At 35.7% G+C, this 24,586-nt stretch overlaps 1 protein-coding gene across 5 annotated transcripts in view; it reads right to left on the bottom strand.

The window, feature by feature from the left end:
• Positions 1-691: 691 nt before the first annotated feature.
• PCMTD1 (protein-L-isoaspartate (D-aspartate) O-methyltransferase domain containing 1) overlaps positions 692-24,586 on the bottom strand; it is an 80,894-nt gene continuing 56,999 nt past the window's right edge. For 4 of the 5 annotated variants that reach the window (XM_011937610.1, XM_011937611.1, XM_011937612.1 and 1 more), the window contains 3 exons: positions 15,657-15,828; positions 13,590-13,713; positions 692-3,803 (listed from right to left, as the gene is read on the bottom strand). In XM_011937610.1, the coding sequence (XP_011793000.1) occupies positions 3,436-3,803; positions 13,590-13,713; positions 15,657-15,828 (664 nt within the window). In that variant the 3' untranslated portion in view covers positions 692-3,435. Of the gene's footprint in view, positions 3,804-13,589; positions 13,714-15,656; positions 15,829-21,595; positions 21,788-24,586 lie in introns of all 5 variants that reach the window. The other variant, XM_011937613.1, reaches the window with a different exon arrangement.

Raw genomic sequence — 24,586 nt, 5'->3', positions numbered from 1 at the left:
ATTTGCACCACCTAGGTAAAAGTGAACAGAAATGATTTCCCTAGACCCAGTGATTCTACTCCTAGATGTACACTCTAAGCAGACTCACACATGTACAGTCACAAGACATAAAAGAATGTTCACAACTGAACTATTGGAGGGGACAAAAAATGTCCACCAACAGTAGAATAAACTGTGAAGTGTGAATGTTAACAGAACATACGACATGGGGCAATCTCAGAAAGGTAATGTGAAAAAGAGAGCTGCCAAATGCATACAGTAGTACCCTAGCATGTATGAAGCCAAATACTGTTTAGAGATGCAGGCATGTGATAAATTGAGAACAAAAGGCAGATTATGACAAACACAAAATCCCGCCTCCTGAGCAGGGAGGGATTAAGATGTGGTTGGGAAGGGGCACACAGGAGACTGTACAGCTATCAGTTGAACCTAATGGGTACACATATATGTACCTACATGTACACTAAACTATTTCTTATACTTCATATTTTATAAATTTCCCTACCTACTATTTTATAAAAATAAATTTTAAAAAAGCTTCCATACTCTTCAGAGATGGCAATAGTCAAAAGACAGTGAGATGTCCAAAAAAAGACAACTGTATGCCATAATTGAGCATATCCATAGGTATACTGAGATTGCCTAAATTTAAAAAGAAGACAAACATAAAAGTCAGGCCATGGGAGAACAATGCTTAATTATACGTAATTGTTTATTTAAAATAATTTTCCAAGTCTTCCAATGATTTAACAGGCTTTGTTTCACTTTTATCATCTCAAACAGCTAGAAATCAACACACACTTTTTGTATTTTATTTTACCACTATGTATGCTATTTTAACATTTTTCTTTATTAAGAACCAAATATATTGATCAATAAGCAGTATATATTTAAATTATCTTCTTGGGTAGCTCTGAGGTTGCTGATGGCTTCTTGGGATTAATCTGATGCTGGAAGCTATCTTAGGCCCTGTCTCTAACTCACCATGTTTCAGGCAAAACATGCCACGGTTCTAGGTCTGTTTTCTCATCTGCAAAATCAACACCCAAATTAGATGATACTTCTTGTTTTATCTGGCTATAAAATTCCATCACTGTATTCCCCATCATTTTCACTTACTTTTACTTAATCTTTATTTACTACTTTTCCACCTATAAAGCATAATTTTCCATACTCAAGTAAACATAAATTTAAAAAAACACGAACCCAAAATATTCTTATTCTATCTGCATTAATAGATAAAAAGGCTTTAGCTCTAATTTTCATTTTTTATTTCTACCTCTTAAAGTCAATGATAAAGTCACAAGTGTAAAATGAATGCATTTAAAAACATAAAAGATACATTTCAATGACAAGAAATATGCAATGATCATGAAAATCTACTGTACACTTTGCCAAGGTCAAAGAATGAAAGACAATATGGAAAAGTCAATCTTCAAATATATCCTTAACAAAAACTCTCTGCTACATAGTAAAAGCATCATCTAAACAGCAGCTCCAACCAAAAAATTTTTAAAAAAAGCAGGGGAGATGGGACAGATAACTTTCTCCAGGTTTTCCAGATAAAAACATGTGGTCACCAGGAATTCAAGGTAACTTCAAAAGCCGCATTTAATTCAAAATAAAATGAACATTTCTGACAGATGAAAACAGTATGAAACTGATTTTTTTTCTTTCCTAGATACAAATGATATGGGGCATTTCTTAACAGTTTAGTAATCATCTAAGAATAACTGTAGAAGTAACCCCAATTCTACCATCCCAGTCACTGGTATAAAACAAATACCATCCGTGAAACTGTCTTTCACATAACTAAAATACCCTCACTTACTTGGAACAATTTCGTGCTTACATGATCACAAACACTTGTTTTTAGATACTGTGGGATTATTGGAGCTGAGATTTTTGAAACAGTATCTCAATCTTAGCAGAGAGGTAATAATCCTTTCACTATACATTGATTGGGCTTCCTTAACCAAATCTGAGCAACTACTATAATAATAATGCTGGTGGTAGTCCATGATACTCTCAAATTTTTCCCTTTAAGAAATATATAAGCCATGTAACTCTAGCAAATATGTTACATCGTACACTTTCTTAACCAGGAATGGCTGTTTTCAGGCCTTATTAGGAAAACAAACAAACAATGGTAGTTACTACCTGTTTTTTATCATTGATAAGCTACAATAAAGTTCAAATATGGACAGTTTAATTGTGTGATATTAAGTAAAAAATGACAACCATTATAGTTTTACCAAAAGAAACAAAAAAAATATGGGAAGAAGTGAAATGAACATGGCATAGGTCCCAAGGATTACATTACGATTCTGAACAGGATTTTCAAAACAAAGAGTATCTACATACAATTTCTGTGAATATTTCTTATACTAGAAAGATCCAAAGCAAATGTAGGCTCAGCCCTACCTTGTCAAAGATAAATATTCAGATAAACTAGAAGTTCCATCTGCTAAAGTGCATCCGCTGACCAGGTCCACCCTGGCCCTGCTACTTACAGCCATCCAAGAAAGTGGCCTCACTCATGCTCATTCACTCATTCTGTGTCCTATCAAGAGTCATACATAACAATGGTTTTGCTTTTTTTGAAAAACCAAATACTTTATACGGTGAACTACAGAAAAAACAGTTCTAAATATACTTTTAAAATTCTAGAGAGTTAAGATAACCTCATTTCTTTAAATACTGAAAATGTAAAGGGTCCATATAAAGAGTTGTATTAAGTATATACTTTCTATTTTAATAATTCATTTGCTGTGCTCTTAAAATCTCTATGAGAGAAGCAGATATTTTACCCATGTCTTTTGGTAAGTGATTCAAAAGCAGAAGTAGCAGGGCTGTAAAATTTCATAAAATTTGTGGGATTTTTTTAAAGCTAAATTATTCAATATCTTGTATTGTTATTGCACTCATGTATTGCCCGGAATATATATACAGCAACCCAGCAACAGTGATTGCAACACAAATAAGGTAAATAGGTCTACAAAGCATTTGATTTCCTTATTAGATAAATGAAGTTTTCATAGAGGAAATGCAAACAACTGCAATTCAGATCAGGTTATATAAGCTTAACAATTACTTAAACCTTATATAAAATTAAATCTAACTTTCAGCACTACAAATCTGTAAGGAATCAGAAAAGGATTTATAGTACACAAGTCTTGACTACTGTTGCATTCCACTTTGAAATCACTCTAACCTAAAACAACATTTTACCAAGATTTAAAGAAAAATAGATTTTATAAAAGGGATTATTTTATTCACTGAATACATCATTTGTGTTACTGACAGAAACAAGTGATAATTTTTTTCCACTATAATTTGCTCTGATGAAAGAAGTAATTCTTTTAACTCCTAACAAATGCTACATTTTCAAGACTAAAGGAATTATCAGTAGGCATTCTTTCTTCTTGATCTAAGTTATTTGTCTCTAAAATATGTCAAGTAAGCTTTTAAAGATTCAGGGAGGGGCAGCTTCATGATTTTTTCTCTCAGTAAATTTTGAGGTGGCTCCTCTGGCTTCATCGCTTCACTGTGATCTTTTTCTTCCTCTTCTTTGTTATCTTCTTCCATTTTTTCATCCTCCTCACTGTCTAGAGGCTGAGGAATAAGCTGATTACCCACAAATACATAAGTGTTAATTCTCTGTTTAACTCTCTTTCTTTTCCTTTTGGGTGGAGCCCTTTGAGGAATCCCCTTGGCCTGCATCTCATCATTTATGAAATTTCTAAGTGTGCGTCGAATGTAAATACGAGCCAAGTCCTGTAGATTCCTGACAGCACAGGGAGCTAAAAACAAACACAAAACACAAGAAAGAAAATATTAAAAATAAAACTATCTATTGTTCACTTTTTTTCATAAAACAAAATGTGTTTCTTAGCACATTTTAGAAAATACACAAAATATAAAAACTCTACCTTTCATCTAACAAAGGTTTCAGAGTAGTCATCATATGCCAAGGACCAATGGACAGCACAGAAGTTAAAATGTACAGGGGCATATGTGTGTGTTTGTGTGTTGGCATTTATATGCGTAAAAGTTCTCTGGAAGCATAAGAATTTAGAAACAGGGAACATGACCATGAAGTAATTAGGAGACAAGAGTAGGAGAGAGACTATCCTGCATAACTTTTATACTTTTTGATGTATAAATCATATGAAAAGTACTACCTATTCATAACAACAAATGTGAGATCCCATCCCCTATATAGTTTTTGTTTGTTTGTTTTGAAACAAGGTCTCACTATAGCCCAGGCTGAAGTGTAGTGGCACAATCATGGCTTACTGGAGCCTCAACCACCCAGGCTCAGGTGATCCTCCTGCCTCAGCCTCCCAAGTAGCTGGGACAGAAGTGCACGCCAGCACACCTGGATAATTTTTTAATTATTTGTAGAGACGGAATCTTACTATGTTGCCTAGGCAGGTTCTTTAAGTCCTGAGCTCATGTGAGCCTCTCATCTCAGCCTCCCCAAATATTGGGGTTACAGGTGTAAGCCATCATGCCCGGCCCTCTATATGTAAAAATGAACAAAAACCATCTGCTCTGCCCATCTTCCAAAATCGTACACTAAGTTATTTAACATTCATCAACAAGTAAGTATTAACCTATATCTGGCAGGCACTGTTAAAGAACTCATGTAGACACACTGGATGATTTACATCACCAAGTCTGCACTCCTTGCACTTATGCAACTTACATAATCAGGGAGAAGCTGGTAAACAAAAATCAATTATAAAGAAGAAAAATAAGGAATACAAGAAAAAAAGCAAAACACCAATGATATGACAGAAAAAGTGGGGTTCTGGTTTCTTTCTTTTTTGTTTTGAGACAGAGTTTTGCTCTGTCACCAGGCTGTAGTGCAGTGGCATGATCTTAGCTACTGCAACCTCCACCTCCCAGGTTCAAGTGATTCTCCTGCCTCAGCCTCCCGAGTAGCTGGGCCTACAGGCGTGTGCCACCACGCCTGGCTAATTTTTCGTTATTTTTAGTAGAGATGGGGTTTCACTGTGTTAGTCAGGATGGTCTCAATCTCCTGACCTTGTGATCCACCCGCCTTGGCCTCCTAAAGTGCTGGGATTACAGGCACGAGTCACCACGCCCAGCCCTGGTTGCTTTCTATTGGGTGGTCATAAAGGTCTCCCTGAGAAGGTCATGTCCTAGCTAAGATCTAGATGATATAACAGCCATGTAAACATCTTGGAGACAGAGGGAACAGCAGAGCCCTAAAAGGTAAACGAGCTTAGCATGTTCAAGGAGCTGAAGGAAGGCTAGTGCAGCTGAAGCTGGCAGCACGAGATCAGCTGGAATACTTTGGTAATCCACTTGAAATATGAACACACTCTGATGGAGAGTGGCAGTATAGATGGGAGAGATGGACAAATTTCAGGTGTAATACATTCTGAAGATAGGATGGAAACGGATTGGCTGTAGGGGATGAGGGAGGGAAAAAAATAATCAAGGAAAACATCTAAGGTTTGGCCTGAGCAACTGGGCAGATGCTGGTATCAGTTACTGACATGACAAAGATAGAGGAGAGAACAGAATGAGAAGAAAATTTTAAAATGTATTTAGTTTGTGTTAGATGTGAATTGTCTATCATTTAGCCAAAGTGGAGATTTCAGAGATAATTAACAACTACAATGTTATACTCGTCACCATTTTCAATGTTTTACAAGTAATAACTCAATGTTAGGAGATTACGTACTGAATGCAGGTTTTGACTGCAGAGGGTATGCTGCCTTTCCCACCATAAGCCACCATAAGATCACGACTCTGGAGCTCAGGGGCAAGGTCGGGGCTGGAGATGCTAATCCCATGTCAGCAGCCCATCGTGACATGCAAAGACCAAGAGTAGAGGAAAGCACCCAGAACTAAGCCTGAGAGAGCTCTGTAAAGGAACAGAGTGAAGAATAAATCTACCCTAAAGTTTTAAAAATTATAAAGGAGCTAGGAAATAGAAACTATATCAGTCTTTTCAGCTGATCTTGGCTCTTGAATTTTTCTGTTACTGGTATTCTCTGTCAACAATGAAATTATGTTCTTTCTTTACCAATACTGAGTGCTATTCCAGCGATGTATCTTTCAATCCTAAATCATCAGAGGAATACCTGAAATTTATCAAGACCAACTGGACCCAGCATGGAAAAAGATTCAGACTTGACTTTAGTAGCTGCTAACACTCAGAACTCCTAAAGTAGCAGTCACATGAGCTTCATTTAAAAGTTCTTTTGGGCCAGGCACAATGGCTCAAGCCTGTAATCCCAGCACTTTGAGAGGCTGAGGCAGATGGATCACTTGAGCCCATAATCTTGAGACCAGTCTGGATAACATGGTGAAATCCTGTCTCTACAAAAAAAAGAAAAATTAGCCGGGCATGGTGGTACATTGCCTGTAGTCCCAGCTACTCAGTAGGTTGAGATGGGAGGATCATCTGAGCCTGGGTAGGTCAAGGCTGCAGTGAGCCATGATCATGCCACTGCACTCCAGTCTGGGTAACAGAGTGAGACCCTGTCTCAAAAAATTACAAAAATAAAATAAAAAAGTTATTTTGACTGACACAAAACCTTTTAGATAAGTCTCAGTCCTAATTATTCAAACATCCTCCATATTGCCTATTCCTTAAGAGTACCTTATTTCCGTTATGAGATTAGGATTTAACAAATGAGACAATACTAATTCTGATTGCTAGGAAAACTTATTTTAAATTTAAATAGAAAAAGAGGGAATCCTCCCTAACTCATTTTACGAGGCCAGCATCATCCTGATACCAAAACCTGGCAGAGACACAACAAAAAAAGAAAATTTCAGGCCAATATCCCTGACGAACATCGATGAAAAAATACTCAATAACACACTGGCAAACCGAATCCAGCAGCACATTAAAAAGCTTATCCACCATGATCAAGTCTGCTTTATCCCTGGGATGCAAAGATGGTTTAACATATGCAAATCAATAAACGTAATCCATCACATAAACAGAACCAACAACAAAAACCATATGACTATTGCAATAGATGCAGAAAAGGCCTTTGACAAAATTCCACACTCCTTCATGCTAAAAAAAAACTCAATAAATTTGATATTGATGGAATGTATCTCAAAATAATACGAGATATTTATGACAAACCCACAGCCAATATCATCTGAACAGGCAAAAACTGGAAGCATTCTCTTTGAAAACCAGCACAAGACAAGGATGTCCTCTCTCACCACTCCTATTCAACATAATATTGGAAGTTCTGGCCAAGGCAATCAGATAAGAGAAAGAAATAAAGGGTACTCAAATAGGAAGAAAGTAAGTCAAATTGTCTCTGTTTGCAGATGACATGATTGTATACTTAGAAAACCCCATCGTCTCAGCCCAAAATCTCCTGAAGCTGATAAGCAACTTTAGCAAAGTCCCAGGATACAAATTCAATGTGCAAAAATCACAAGCATTCCTATACATCAAGAACTCCTAAAGTAACAGACAGAGAGCCAAATCATGAGTGAACTCCCATTCACAACTGCTACTAAGAGAATGAAATATCTAGGAATCCAACTTACAAGGGATGTGAAGGACCTCTTCAAGAAGAACTACAAACCACTGCTCAAGGAAGTAACAGAGGACACAAGCAAATGGAAAAACATTCCATGCTCATGGATAGGAGAATCAATATCATGAAAATGGCCATACTGCCCAAAATAATCTATAGATTCAATGCTATCCCCATCAAGTTACCATTGACGTTCTTCACAGAATTGGAAAAAACTACTTTAAACTTCATATAGAACCCAAAAAGAGCCTGCATAGCCAAAACAATCTTAAACAAAAAGAACAAAGCTGGGGGCATCACACTACCTGACTTCAAACTATACTACAAGACTACAGTAACCAAAACTGTATGGTACTGGTACCAAAACACATATACCAACGGAACAGAACAGAGGCCTCAGAAATAGCACTACACATCCACAACCATCTGATCTTTGACAAACCTAACAAAAACAAGCAATGGGGAACAGATTCCCTATTTAATAAATGGTGTTGGGAAAACTGGCTAGCCATATGCAGAAAACTGAAACTGCACATCTTCTTTACACTTTATACAAAAATTAACTCAAGATGGATTAAAGACTTAAACATAAGACCTAAAATCATAAAAACCCTAGAAGAAAACCTAGGCAATACCATTCAGGACATAAGGATGGACAACGACTTCATGACTAAAACACCAAAAGCAATGGCAACAAATGAAAAAACTGACAAATGGGATCAAATTAAGCTAAAGAGCTTCTGTACAGCAAAAGAAACTATCATTACAGTAAACAGGCAACCTATAGAATGGGAGAAAAATTTTGCAATCTATCCATCTGACAAAGGTCTAATATCCAGAATCTACAAAGAATTTGAACAAATTTACAAGAAACAAACAAACCCCACCAAAAAATGAGCAAAGGATATGAACAGACACTTCTCAAAAGAAGATATTTATGCGGCCAACAAACATATGAAAAAAAGCTCATGATCACTGGTCATTAGAGAAATGCAAATCAAAACTACAATGAGATACCACCTCCAGCCAGTTAGAATGGCGATCATTAAAAAGTCAGGAAACAACAGAAGCCGGCGAGGATGTGGAGAAATAGGAATGCTTTTATACTGTTGGTGGGAGTGTAAATTAGTTCAATCATTGTGCAAGACAGTGTGGCGATTCCTCAAGGATCTAGAACCAGAACTATCATTTGACCTAGGAATCCCATTACTGGGTATATACCCAAAGGATTATAAATCATTCTACTGTAAAGATACATGCACACGTATGTTCATTGCAGCGCTGTTCACAATAGCAAAGACTTGTAACCAACACAAATATCCATCTGTGATAGACTTGATAAAGAAAATGTGGCGTATATACACCAATTATGAAACAATTTTTCATAACAATTTATGAAGTCTCTTCTGCCCCTGAACTTTAAACAATGCATCTTTCTTTTTAGAATGTCTTCTCCCCAACTCCAATGAAAAAAACCACAGAAAGAAACAGGATTTTTAAATGTAATAAAATTAGTGGCGAATCAAGATGAAAAATTATGACATCACTTTAGTAAGTTGTTTAATATGAGCAATTTGATTACTACAAGATACATTTGGCAAATAATTTATATATTTTTTTTTTTTCGGTAGTCACATTCTTTCATATTTTAATTCCCTACAATTAAGGAATAATGCCCTCTCAATAGCAAGCTATTTTGACTTACTTCTACACACCCACAAAAACTTATTCTCCACACATCCTATTAAATTTTGGCAAATATCAATTTTTAAAACTTTTTTCATGCTCTGACTATTACTATATGAAGCTTTTATTTTTTAGAAATTCACATAATTCCTGACTTTTTATAAGTTACTGTTGGTTACTGATGACTTTTCTCCTTATTGTAGAATTTCAAGTACAGTAGTCTCCCTTTATGCAGTTTCACCTTCCACGGTTTCTGCTTTCTACGGTCAACCAAGGTCTGAAAATATTAAATGAAAAATTTGAGAAAGAAGCAATTCATACATTTTAAATTGTGAGCTGTTCTGAGTAGTGTAGTACAATTTCATGCTGTCCTGCCTGGGATGTGAATCATCCCTCTGTCTACCATTTCTGCACCATATATACCACCCACCTGTTAGTAACTTAGCAACTGCCTCAGTTATCAGATAGAAAAAACATAATACATATAGGATTTTGTACTATTTGCAGGCCCAAGCATCCCCTGGAGGGTAATGGAACATATCCCCCAAGGATAAGGAGTGATGACTGTATACACAGAAAAGAGTCAATGGTTTAATAACTCCTATCTATCTGGGCACTCAGCTTCAACAATTATCCCTCTTCCCATCACCATCCCAGATTATTTTGATGAAATATTCAGACATATCATTTAGTCTGTAAATAGTTCAGAGGTATAATGGATTTTCTTTTTTTTAAATTTAGGCTCCTTTCCATTTTACCCTATTCTATTGAATTTATTCCTATTTTACATTCACTGTTACAAATGTCATTCAGTCCAACCAATGGCAGTCTTACCAGCTACTTAGATTTGTGCTGAAATTCTTAAAATGACGGGAAATGAAAATTGTGCATTCATAGCATATTATCTATGTCATTAATGAATTATGTTATTATAAAACCATATTTGCAACCAAAACACTTCTAAAATAAACAAGAAAACTATCAGATAAAAAATAGAATGACTACTGATAGAATTCTGAGATTTTAACAGTGTCAGTTACCAAGTAAAACAGTTAAACAGCTGCTGCACAGAAATCAACAAGGGATTCTATAGGCATTCTTAGGTATGACACTTATGGTTGGGCCACCGTCAAAGCCAAGCTGTGTCAGAAAATTTTTTCATTACTTCCTTTTATTACTTCCCATCCAGTTAGGATAATTAAATCAAAATTATCATAAACTATAATTCTAGTGTTTGAAAACTAGGAAGGAGAAAACAGTTTTGTTATTATTGTTGCAAGGAGATTAGGGACCGGTAACTATAGTATAGCCTACTATTATAAATAGTACTAATATAGCATAAATATATAGAGTATACAGATAGTCCCTGACTTCTAATGGTTCAATGTAGGATTTTTCCACTTTACCATGTATTTATCAGGATGTAACCCCACCTTATGCTGAGGAGCTCCTTATGTCTCATGATGGCGTTCGGGTTTCTACTAAACGAGTATCACTCTTGCAACCAAAGTAAGGTCAAACCATCCTAAGCTGGGGACCATGTGCTGTGTTACCAGCATTAAATTCATTTTCCACTCAACAATGTTTATGATTTACAGTAGGTTTATCTGGCCGTAGTCCCACCATAAGTCGAGGAGCATCTGTAGTCTACTAAAAAGTAGACTTCATGGAAACAATCATATAATGCATACACAGCCAAGTGATAATCACTGATTCTGGTGCTAGAAAGAAATGGATGTCCTATACTTTTCTGTGTCCCAGGGATACCTGTTTTTGACTAGATGGGAAGTTTAAATAAACATTTCAACACAGTAACCTCATGTTTCCAGTCTCCTTTATGATAATCCTTTTTTTTTTATCATTCTTATTTTAGTTTTAATTTTGTTTTATATGGATTGTTACATATGGATTAAAATCCTTTTTGTAAGTAGCGAAAGTATAGACTACTAACAAGTATATTTGGAAAAACTGGTTGCTAACATTTTCTGAATTATGAAAGGTTGAAACTGTTTTAGAACTGACTGCTTAACTTCTTTCTAAATGAGATCACAATAGCAGCACAGAATCAGAATCTGACTCTCACAAATCTGTAAAGAGTGGTCAACCTATCACTTTTGACGGTGGCTCCCATTAGAGAAAAATGCTCGCAAAGCACTCTCCCAAGGTCAAGCTGAAGAAACATTTACGCCACTAACACTCTCAGCAAGCAACACTGACCATAGAGCCATGACAGCCTCTCTGCATCATCGCACACATTCTTCCTAAGGGTGAAGGAATGGCTAGGCTTGTATATTTCAGGCGTGTAAAAAGCAGCTGGCCATGTTTGGCTGTCATTCCTTTCTCTTTTCCTCTGGGATGTGCCTACTTTCGTCTGGGACTCACACACATTGACTAGGCTCTATTCACCATATATTTACAGGTAGACTCTCAAAGTGGTAGGCTGGCGCCACTGCCTGAAACTGGGTGGGTTGTTGGGTCTGATGTAAGGGTTGTGAAACCCTGTCTCTACTAAATATACAAAAACTAGCCAGGCATGGTGGTGGGAACCTGTAATCCCAGCTATTCAGGAGGCCAAAGCAGAAGAATTGCTTGAGCCCAGGAGGCGGAGATTGCAGTGAGCCGAGATCGTGCCACTGCATTACCGCCTGGGTGACACAGTGAGACTCCATCGTAAAAACAAAATGAAACAAACATTACTTCATATAATTTTCAAAAACACTCCAGAAGTCCCAAAGTCATGAGGCTCAAAAGAGAGTAGAATGAGCACTGAAAATAAAATTATATCTTTCTATAAACCCAAGTTCCTATGAAATAAATTCATTTAAAAGGCAAACTAAGAGGATCCTTTTTGGTAAAGAATTTTACCTCATGGTTAAAAATACTATGATTTAAGCCAAACCAATTAATATCACTCTCCTCTCCATTTCAAGCTCTCATTTGCTCCATTACGTTGATTACTCCCTCCTTGAAACTTTTCTTTCTTGGTTTTCAACACCCTGGGACCTGACCCTAGTTTGCCCCCACCACCTTTGGCCCCTCCTTCGCTAATCCATTTTCCTCCATTTTATCTCTAAATTGGTGAACCTCAGGTCCAACTCCAATATCTCCTCTTTATTTCTACTCTCCGCTAAGTGATCTCATCCATTTCTATCTATCCCTAGCCTAAAATGCCATGTTCATGTTGAGGGGTCTCCATTTATACCCTGCTCATGAAGCAGGTTCGTGCCACCTGACATTTGTCTGTATGGTAACAGACAACTCAAACACGGTTAAAGGAAAATGTCAGATCTTTCTATTCCTATTTCCAAATTATGCCACTTCCAGTCTTCCTAGCAACAACAGTAAATAGCGCCAGCACTTAGCTGGCCTCAAGGGAAAACAAATTCCTCTTTTCCCTCCACCCACACTCCCCAGTCAGCTATTCTACTGCCTTCAGACAACACCATCCACACCAACATCCACTCTCTCGTGGGTGTAAGAAAAGCCTCCTGACTGGCCTGCCTGCCTTTTTTTCCTATGATAATCCATCCTCCACAGCCAGCCAATGAGCTTCTGCCACTCTGGACCTTATGCCTGGTCTGGGAATGACCAAGTTCTCTTCAGCCTAGATAAAGCCTTTTGTATTTATTGTCTCTCTGTATGAAAAAATGCTGCCAGTAAATCTTGATGTGGCAAGTTTTTTTATATCATTCTGGTCATAATTTAGATGTTGCTTTGGCAGAAAGGTCTTCCTTACCACCATACCTATAGTAGATACCCTTCCCACAACCAGTAACTTGCCACCACATCACAAACTATAATTAATAAATTTGGTTTTGGTTTGACCTGCCCCTTCTTATGTTTCCATGAAGGTAGCTAACAGTGTCTGGTATAAGGTGAGGGCTTTACTTTACCAAAAAAAAAAAAACAAAAAAAAACAAAACTGAGGCCCAGCGAAGTGGCTCATGCCTATAATCTCAGCAGTTTGGGAGGCTGAGGCTGGCAGACCACCTGAGGTCAGATGTTTGAGACCAGCCTGGCCAACATGGTGAAACAGCATCTCTTCTAAAAATACAAAAATCAGCCAGGCGTGGTGGCGCACACCTGTAATCCCAGCTACTTGGATGTCTGAGGCACAAGAATCACTTGAACCCAGGAGGTGGAGGTTGCAGTGTGCCGACATGGCACCACTGCACTCGAGCCTGGGCAACAGAACGAGACTCTGTCTCCAAAAAAAAAAAGGTTGAATAAATCCACCAAATATCTTACTGTATAAGTATTTAATTCTTCATAATTACATAGTTTTAAATCCCAAGCATAAAAGCCAAACACTGTAAGTCACAATTCAATCAGAAAATAGGAAGAGCTACTTACGGAGTCCCACAGAATCTGGTTTGCCATTATCATTCTTACTTGGTTGCACAAGTGGAGCAAACGAAACAGCAAGGATATTTTTACTTTCCCAAGTGTTCTGACCAGTTCGCATAATCTGTGTTAACTATTTAGAGGAAAAAAAAGAAAGAAAGAAAGTGAACAGCTTAATCCCAGCAATGTGGTCACCTTACAGTCAAAACTGTTTTAAGGGAACAACTGCCAGTCAGAGCTACACAATCACTTATATTTAAATGTGACCAAATTAATTCCATTTAAATATTTACTATAAAATATAAAAGGAATGAAACTATTTGCTGTTAATACAGATATTTTAATGCAAATGGAATACTCAAATATGGCCAAGTGAGTCTGCAACGTTAGATTTGTGATCTGACAGTGTCTAGGAGAAGCATTACAATCCATCATGCCATTGCCTTTCAAAATACATGTCTGAGACAGGTTCGGTAAACTGGTTAAGGCATTATACTAATAAGACCGTATTTTGACTACATGTTGACTTCATGCTCTTCCATGATATTAATGGAATACAGATTCTAATTCGACCCCCAACTTGATATTTCACAACTAAATGTAACTATAAAGAGACTAGGAGTTTTATCATTTCAGCAAATGCCCATCACTGGTCACACGAAAAAAATATTAGTTCAATACACATCTTGTTCAGGTTTAATTAGTATATTCAACTTCTATCACAGAAAGCAGCTCGTTGCTACATTTGATGTTTGTAAAATAGTTTACAGTAAATGTTTAACAAAATATTGATAAGGAAGTCACATTTTACATATTTGAAAATGTATTGCTAAAGGAAAACAAAACAAAAAAAAATGTTTAACTGGGAGTCTAAGCCCTGGAAGCATTCTAATAACATTTTTCCAAGAACTTTTAAAAATGAATATTGATATACTCTGCCCTTTTTAATATCTGACAAATGATTTGCTACAGAGCACAGTTCATGGTGATAGTGAGATTCACTGAGCTGTAAATGACACATGGTGATGTTAAGGGATCCCAACAAAAATAAACTCCACAACTATCATGCTAGGTCCCAGTCATCTTAGATACTCTACCTCTACTACACAAACTGCAGGTATTTTAAACATTTCAGATTTCAGTTCATGTAAATACAAAAGATATTTTTTAAATGTGTTTTTATAACTTTTTAAAGTAATTTGCTTTTGAAAGGTATACCCCTTTTCTGAGTAAATTAGTATTTCATACATTACACCTAATAATTCCAAACCAAGGCTAAAAAAAGTAAAATTAATAACGTTCATAAGTAGCTGCAGAATATTTTCAAATGAGTCGATTTAGTACTAATGAAGATTTTTTTAGTTCACTTATTAATGAAGTTAAGTAGTTCAAAATCAAACCACAAAGAGGATTTCTTTTCTTTTCTGAGACAGGGTCTCACTTTGTCCCCCAGGCTGGATGCAGAGGCATGATCATGGCACACTGCAGCCTCAACCTCCCGGGCTCAAGTGATCCTCCCACCTCAGCCTTCTGAGTAGCTGAGACTACAGGTGCATCACCACACCTGGATAATTTTTGTATCTGCTTGTAGAGACGGGGTTTTGCCATGTTGCCCAGACTTGTCTTGAAATCTAGGGCTCAAGCGATCTGCCTGCCTTAGCCTCCCAAAGTGCTGAGATTACAGGCGTGAGCCATCATGCCTGGCTAAGATTTCCTTTCGACATGTTCAAAGAACTGAAGAATATGTGAAACTGAGCAGCTAGTAGAGATCATCACATTCAACTTTTGGGAAAGCAAACTAAAGAAGGAAGCAGCTTGCTGAACACCAGGCACAGGGAGTAGCTGAGCTGAGTTGAAAGCCCAAGTTACCTCTAGTCATAGTAGAGAGATATTTTCTCTATCTCCTTTGTTTAAATAATTAAGATGTTTCAAGTTTTGTCTAAACAAATAAGATAGATCTGGTGAAAAGTATTTTTTCTTTAAAAGTTACAATGTACCTTTCACTGAATAAAATTCCTCAACCTTAAACAAATGTGCTTGCTTCCTAAGCCACTAAAGAAAAGGAGTGGAAGTTACCTGATCCTCTATAGGCATGACTAGTATGCCTCCAACTTTTAGTAATATTTTCATGTAGTTTTCATGGTCTTTCTGGACTCCAGCTCCACAATAAATTCGATCATACTGATGACTGTCAGATGCTATCTGGAGGCAATTACCAACAACAAATGCAGGTTCACAGAACTCAAATCTGCATTGAAAAACAAACATATTTTAATTCACTTAAGCAAAATATTAGATCTAAAAAATTTACCATAATCCAGTCCTTTGAAATAATGGAAGTTACCAAAATTAATTATAAGGACAAAATGATTATAAACTTTATTTAAATATAATATTTATTAAGTTTAGCACTCATCAAATGTATTGTTTTATTATCAATGACATAGGACAGACGTGTTTTCAAAACATTAACATTTTTGGCCACACTGAAACCTCACTTAAGTCTTCAGAAATAAATATAATGAAAAGCCCATCACAACCTCAATATTGTGACATTCCCAAAATAACATGTGATAACAATGAGAATCATAAGGATCAATAAATCAGAAAAGGCTTCACTTTGCATTTTCCTTTCCAAAAAAGGTGAGGGGCCAGCAGAAATGAGAAGGCTTTGTATAGAATTCCTCTCAGTTTGACATTTTTGCTGAAGGTAAAAGTGGGAGAGCTCTGTCAAAAAAAAGATACGAGTGTCCTGACCACACACCCCTGCAACCAGTAAGGTTAGGAAGAGTTTCTAATAAATTTTGACTGAGGAATATTACTGATTGGGACAAAGACCAGAACGAATACTAGTTTTTTCATGTTGCTGCTTTGGCCCCGATGATCTCCCTAAGCAACATGAGATATGGTTTCAAAGGTATTTTATCTGGACTGCTTGGTCCTGGTTACAGTGTTGGTTCATGGTACACAGAGTTACGCTTTGACAAACTATCCTACTTGGACTTCTACTTTATTTCTTAAATTTTGATAAAAACAAAACTGAAAACAGGCTCTAATATAAATGTAATTAAAACCCCAATGCACTAATAAGACAGGTAATCTTTTTAAAATTAATTCGTATCCTTTCACTTATACGTTGAATAAATATGATCATAGAGCAAAAGCACACTATTATTTAAGGATGAAATAATTTACATTAAAAGGTTTGGCATGCAGTGAAAAATAACACTGATCTGAATCACAATCATTTTTACTCTGTAAAATATATCCTGTCCTTTAGTAATTAATAGACTTATTACACAATTAAGTTTCCATTCAGAGTCACTAAAACACAGACACATTATAAACATCTATTTCCTAAAGAAGAAAATTTACCCAAATCTATTTCCTGTCCTTCATTTCTTGTCTTTTTGGTGGAAGGAGCCAGAAGGTGGGATGAGAAGGGTCAAGGGTATCCCTGTACTATTGTCTCCATGCCCCCACGCTAAGGCAGTCCATGCCCCATTATTTCTTTTACTGTAACTGTCACCTCACTGATCACATTTTTCAGGTCTCTCTTCTATCCCTTTGCTCTCTACTGCGCAGGGTAAGTTCAAGCTCCTAGGAGTGCTCCGTGGGGAATCTTTATGAGTCTACCGTCAAGTCGTTCTACTAGACTCCTTTCCTGTCTATGCCCCAGCCTGAACATACTACTCTGCAGGCAGACTGAATTACTTGCTTCTAATTCCTTACAGGAACCATCACACAGTGTTTTGAAATCTTGCATCTGTGTATGTGCTGTTCCCTTAACTTAAAATATCCTTCCGCTCTCCTTCTACCCTTAATGCCTGATATCCCTTCAAGATATAGCTCAAATATCAGCTTTGCAATGAAACCTTACTCCATTCTTTAATAGTATCTCATCCTTTCTACTTGCACAGCACACACAAAATGTGAATTTACCTATGTTAGAGAATCGTATTTAATTTCTCTTTTATACTCAAAACTATGCCATAATCTTGGATTTTTAAAAATATGGTCAAAATATAATTTTTGGCTTTTAAGTAATTAGATACTATAGATCACATGGTTTAATCATCTTATCACAGTAAGCATTCTTTAAAAATAAGTTGGACTATTTCAGTAAGGTCTATCTAAAAACTTTATAGACATTCATTTTAAATGCTTTAATTTTATCATAATTTATTTCAACCTCATAATTTTCAGAATGAGACTAAGGAATTTAAATAATTAAAAATGTTTGAATTATTAAACCTCTTTATCAGATACATTAAATCAACTAAAAATATGCTTATAGTTTTAAAAGTTTCCTACTAGTTAAAAATATGTGGTAGCTTACACAACTATTGTCAAGGAAAATACCATTACAGGTAATGACAACTTACAATTAAAACCACTTTTCATATTAGTGGTATTTTATACACATTCATCACAGCAAAATAAGTTAGAAATAATTTAGTGTTTGATTCTAAAATTAAATGTGTGCTTTGGGCAAGTTACCTGATACCACTAATTGCACACTTCCTTCAGTCAAATACTATCCACTGAGCACTAGCTTTGTGCAATGACTGAGAATACAATGGGAGACACTCATGTTTATATCTAATGGAAGAGACAAACATCAAACAATCCTATTAATTGAAATATAAATTACATCTGTGATAAATGCTCTAAAGGGAAACTGACAGGCATGGGGACTAGAGAAGGGCTCCCTGAGAAATGGCAAGCTGCGATCTGAAAGATGAGACAGGATAATCTAGAGCTGTACTATCAAGATGAAAGCCACCAACCACTGTGGGGAGTAAACCCTTAAAATGTGGCTAGTTCAAGATCAGATAATCTGTAATGCACATGGGTTTTCAGAGACTTTTTTAAACAATGTAAAATATCGAATTCTTTTTATATTTGCATATTAAAATATACATACTTTTAATAGTCACCTAAAATGAAAATACTAAATAACTACCCTTTTACTTAATAGTTGCTTCTAATACTTTAACACAATCTTCCCTTTGAAACATTTTTAAAATGTATTTTCCTGCTATCTCTTTGAATATTTCTTCTGAATTTAATTGTATCTCCATCACCTATTAGTCCTCAAAATACATTTATTAAATAAATGAACTAAATTAAAAAAAGAAACATAAATGTTTAACTTTTCTACCTACCAACATTGAATATGAACCCAAATTTGACAAATTAAATATGCTAATCACAAAAATCTCAGGAGTAGAAGAGAACCTTTTCTAGAAATAGTTACAGGAAAAGCATATGCTTATGGTACTTCTTTTAATTGTTTTAATTTTTAAAATACAGACACAGAGTCTCGCTATGTTGCCCAGGCTGGTCTCGTACTCCTGGCCTCAAGTGATCCTCCCACTCCAGCCTCCCAAAATGCTGGGATTACAGGCGTAAGCCACTGCGACCGGCCACCTATGGTACTTCTCTGTAGTAACATAATGGTTTATATTTTGTTAAATTGGTTATTATAATAACTGTAGCTTCATGTTACAGAATACAGTTTTTTTCCCAACATGCCAAAAAAGGAAAAACAAAATAAACTCTTGCCTCTAATGAATAATCAACTCTCCTATAACTAAAAGGCAGGTTTTTCTTGGACCAGGGGGGCCTTTCTGAAGATCTCAAATCAACCAACCTTATTATTCTAGTGAACAACATGAATGTTTTTTCCTCTAATGTAAAGCAGAACAAGTATATCTACTTCTATCTAAGGGAAATTATTAATACAAAGGATAACTGCAGAGAAAAATCAAAACTCTAATAAATTTCTAGTAATTGCAACTCTACTTCTAGCAAACACATATATGGGGTCTTTATACTTTCATTTAACATGTGTAAATTGCTTTCCTTTAACAGAATACTCAAATTTGAAAGTTTCCTTGAATTTAAGACAATATTCAAAAAGGGATGTACCAAGTTTAAAAATAAAAATCGAAAGATATAAATAAAATTGGACAAAAAAGGATATTTTTAAATGTTGGCACTAAAAAATCTAGAACATATTACAGAACTCATATGCTAAACACACTACAAAGAAAACTACAACACTACCAACTGAGGGGTTACAAGAAATATGTCTTCCCCAGACAGTGTCCTATCTAGGGATTATTATTATAAGTATGGCTTAAACTTTTCTAGCCATAATACATAAAACTTCACAATCAGTTAAAGAAAAACCTCTCAAACTGCATATTCTTACTTTTTTTCAATCTGTAAAGCGATTATGGATTAACTTTCCAATAAAGTACTTATAGATGAAGTTAGGTTTTTCTGATTGGGCACACTTTCAGAATATTAGACAATATTAGACATTTAGTATTCTGATACTAATATCATGACTTATTTATCTATCTATTTTATTTTGAGAGGAGGTCTTGCTTTGTTGCCCAGACTGGAGTGCAGTGGTGCAATCTTAGCTCACTGCAACCTCCACCTCTCAGGTTCAAGCAATTCTTGTGCCTCAGCCTCCCGAGTAGCTGGGACTACAGACGTGGACCACCACAATCAGCTAACTTTTTGTATTTTAGTGAAGATCGGGCTTCATCATGTTGCCAAGGCTGGTTCTGAACTCCTGAACTCCAGCAATCTACCTGCCTGGGCCTTCCAAACTGCTGGAATTACAGGCATGAGCCACTGCACCCGGCCCATAACTTATTTTTATACAGCATTTCATGTAAACAAATTCATACCAATCAAGTTACAGAGTGGCCAAAATTTCAGTTAATATTTTTTCCAAAACTCTATGATTACAATTTTTCAGGTAGGCAAGGTGTGGTTCTTCACTCCTGTAATCCCAGCATTTTCAGAGGTCAAGGCAGGAGGATCACTTGAGCCCAGGAGTTCAGGACCAGTCTGGGCAACATGGCAAGACCCTGTCTCCACAAATTTCTTTTAAAAAATCAGTTGGGCATGGTAGCACACGCCTATAGTCCCAGCTACTCCGAAGGCCAAGGTGGGAGGATCACTTGAGCCCACAAGCTGGAAACTACGGTGAGTTACGACCATGCCACTGCACTCCAGCCTGTGTGACAGAGCAAGACCCTGTCTCAAAGAAAAAAAGAATTCAGGTAAATGTTTACTGATATTTATATATATTTATATATGTGAATAACTAGACGACTGATTCAAGACACAGATGGTGGCTACCATGCTATCGAACAGAGTAAATTACAACTCCTATTGATTCTTCCAAAGTAGAGAATAAACATTTTTCCTCCTTAGGCTCTGACTATCTTCTAACTTCTGTATTTTACCTAAGTTTCCATAAACCTATAGAGGTAAAGGACTTATTTTAAACTACAAATACAATTTCTGTATAATCTCTAAGACTGAACAATACACTCAACGGAAGTTCTCAAGTTTATTACAAAATAATACTATGTATAAAATTACACACATAAATTACGTTAAAAATGGTGAAAGAAAAGCTGAAATCTACCTTTTTACATCAACAACACAATAAACGAAATCTGAGAAGAAAAAAATGGCAAAAATTCTACTAAAATGATACTTAATATGTGTTTATAATTACTTGCAAAAGAGTGGTTGGTGTGTTCCTTCCCTAATTGTTATACTTGATTTAGGAGTTCATTAAAATTTTATGTTTGTAAGTAAAATAAAAAGTAGCAATCATTTTTATTCTTTGAAAAAAATGTTCAAAACAAAATTTCCAAGATAGAGATGACCCATACTCCTAAATTATGCTACCAAAAATATGTTATATGTATACAGAAAAAAAAAAAAAAAATCAACAGTCCTGAAACGTGTATAATAACCACAAAATCATTCATTCTAAGCTTATAATCATTTATTGATTTAAACCTAAAATCCAATGAATATTCTCAGACTCTCTTTACAGATAAGGAAAAGTAATTGACATACTCTTAATAAAATGTACCCTGAAAATCATTTATGAAGAAATATAGAGCACATAAATATCTCGGTTTAGAACATGAACACTTGCCCAAAATGACACCGGGATTCTAATCACTTACCTTAGCAGTGGTTTTCTTTATAGGTGCAGGTTGGAATATCTTCATCTTGAGATGGACAGATGATTTCGTTCACAGCAGGGACCTTGCCAACTTGCCCATATAATTCTTTTGATAAGCTGCTAGGAGATCAGGGTGACCTAGCCTTGCCCTGTAGCTTCCCTCTTAGACGGATAGTCTAGGTCTAGGAGCTGACTGAGAGTAGAAAAAACAACATTCCCCTTCAATACACTGTTGAAGTGGGGCCGACAATTTGCACACCTAGTTTATCATGTGCCACAGGATGCTGTTATTGAAATTTTAGACAATTATTCCAGTGGAATAAAGAAATTTCAAGGACGTGGAAAAGAATCCTACCTTGTTCTCACACCTCATCCAAAACAACCTGCCAAATGAATCACAAAAACTTCTTTTTCTTGAAATACTTTGTCAAAATACACATTTCGAGTTTTAAAAGCCATGACTGCTTTATTAAGACAAAATAAAACTTCAGACTTTTCCATTGTGAAGAAAACCAAGGAAAATGTTAAACTCTTGATCTCCAAATACACTTATACCATTCAAGGACTTTAACAATCAATAATTAAGCTATTTAATTACAATTTTTTGAAAAACTAAACTTTACATTTTCAAGTGTTTTCCCTTTCAAATGAATCAAACTCATCTCAGAATAATTCAGAATAATTCCAAGCAATGTGTTGCAAGTAAATACAGTTATTGTTCATTAAAGAAAGCATCAGAGAAATTCATAGTAACAAAAACAATCTCCAAACATTTTACAGGAAATGTGACACATAAGTCATACAAAGGAGAGCCTTTTATTGCTGAAATTGTATTTCAACAATTTCTTCTCCTAAAAATGTGTTTGAAGCCATGAAATTTTTCCCCATGCCATTTCTAACAGAGGTTAAAATATATAACCGATAGTCCTGATGACTATTTTCAAGGATTTCTCTCTCTCAACATCTTCAATGTCTGTCATAATTGTAAAATGTATTTACATATCTGTCATAACTTTAAAGTATATTTATAATCTTTAACAATTATTATAAAACTACTTCTAAACATCAGAATACCAAAATGTTCACATATTTGAGAAATATTTTGAATACTGAATATATAACGAATTATATATAGGAAAACTCCTTTAAATAAATGTAATTCTCATGAAGATGAAGTAAATAAAAGACGACAGAATATAGAAGCATCTAATTTTCAAATGCAAATCACATGTGAAAAATGAACATATAATTTAAAATAAAATTAGGATAGTAGATATGACTATATCAACTAAATCTTCTAAAATACAAAAGTCTACTCTAACTCTACATATAAAACTTATACCTCAGCTAAATTTGAGTAATGAATTGCCTCTCCCACCCATCTCTGACCCCAATAAAAATTCATGCCATAGGCAAGTCTCATTAATAAACAAGGTATGCTCTTTAATATAAATGCTATAGGGAATTAAATACACTATACATTAACAGCATTCCTTAATTCTAACGTGAAAAAAGTAAATGACGAAAATAAAAGTAGTCCTTCAACTTTCCTATCTAGGAAACTTTCCTATCCAAGTTGCTAGGCTGTAATTCATTGATAGCAGTACCTTGCTGGAAAGAAATATTAGAATAAATCAACATTTACATCATAAGAGCCAAACAGAACTAAGTCAAAAGACTCCCAGGCTCAGGTTATAGCCTCTTTTTCTAACCCTCATCTGGGAAATGTGAACACCAATTAATACTGTCTCTAGAACTGTGGATAAAACATTTAGAATGGTTAACACTAATGAATAGACAACACATATTAGGTGCTATCATTTTTAATCATCTCATTACTGTTTTCATTACTCGTATCATCTCATTATTGTTTTCATTACTCATATCATGACTCATTTACATGGCAAACTATACGGAGACAATGGTCTTCCATTCATATGGAATGAAAATTTCCAATAATTCAAACTACATTATACTCATCGGGCTACTGACACCGTCATACTTTCAAAGTCACAGCTATAAGTCACCTAAAAGGGGAGGAATATAGGATCTATTGGCCTAATTAATGCTTTACAAGAAAATGGCCCTCTCTAAAGCATGCATTCTAGGGAGCTAAATCAAATACATACATGTATACGCATTACATATGTGTGGCTATAAATAAACGCTATACTAATAATCAATTCATTTTCAAAGTATTTACATGGTAAAAAGTTTATAATTCAGGTTCCTTTAACGTACTCTTCTAAGTAAAGCTGGAGATTTTTTTTTAACCGTACATGAGCAAATACTGATTCATAATTTTACTTTCCCAATATCCTCCTTCCCTCTCAAAAGCCAGATACCTGAAGGCCTTTAACTTGTCTAGCTAAACACAAGATGTTTAGGAGAGCATGTATAAAAGTACTATAGAAGTCAGCAAACTACGGACAGCAGGCCAAGTCCAGACAACAGCTCATAAACAAAGTGTCTTTGTAAATAAAGTGTTACTGGAATACCCTCAAGTCCGTTCATTTTCATGGCATTTGTGTCCAGTTTTATACTGCAAAGGCAGAGTCAGGTGGTGGCAACCGAGACCATTTAGATTAGCAAGCCTAAAAGATTTACTAATCGGGATTTGTGGGAAAAGCTTGCCAATGTTTCACAGGACCCTTGAAATCACATCATTTTTATAAGACAATTTCAGTGAATTTAAAAATACCATATGTATCAAAGGAATACAACAGACATAAAACTTCCCCCTTCCTTCCCACCTCCATACAGTAAATCCAGAGTAGCCTCTCCACATTATTTCATTTGCTGATATAAGACTAAGACATAGAAAGTTTAAGAGTACTTACTTATTTCTTTCAAGACACAGGAATCAAGCTTTATACAACATAAAAACATATTTGTATTTTATTTTGAGAAAGAGTCTCACTCTGTTACCCAGGCTGGAGTGCAATGGTGCAATCTTGGCTTACTGCAACCTCTGCATCCCGTGTTCAAGCGA

This window comes from Colobus angolensis, unplaced genomic scaffold, assembly GCF_000951035.1.
Source record: "Colobus angolensis palliatus isolate OR3802 unplaced genomic scaffold, Cang.pa_1.0 Scaffold166, whole genome shotgun sequence".
NCBI classification, from domain to species: Eukaryota; Metazoa; Chordata; class Mammalia; order Primates; family Cercopithecidae; genus Colobus; species Colobus angolensis.
This window is presented reverse-complemented; position numbering and strand designations above follow the sequence as displayed.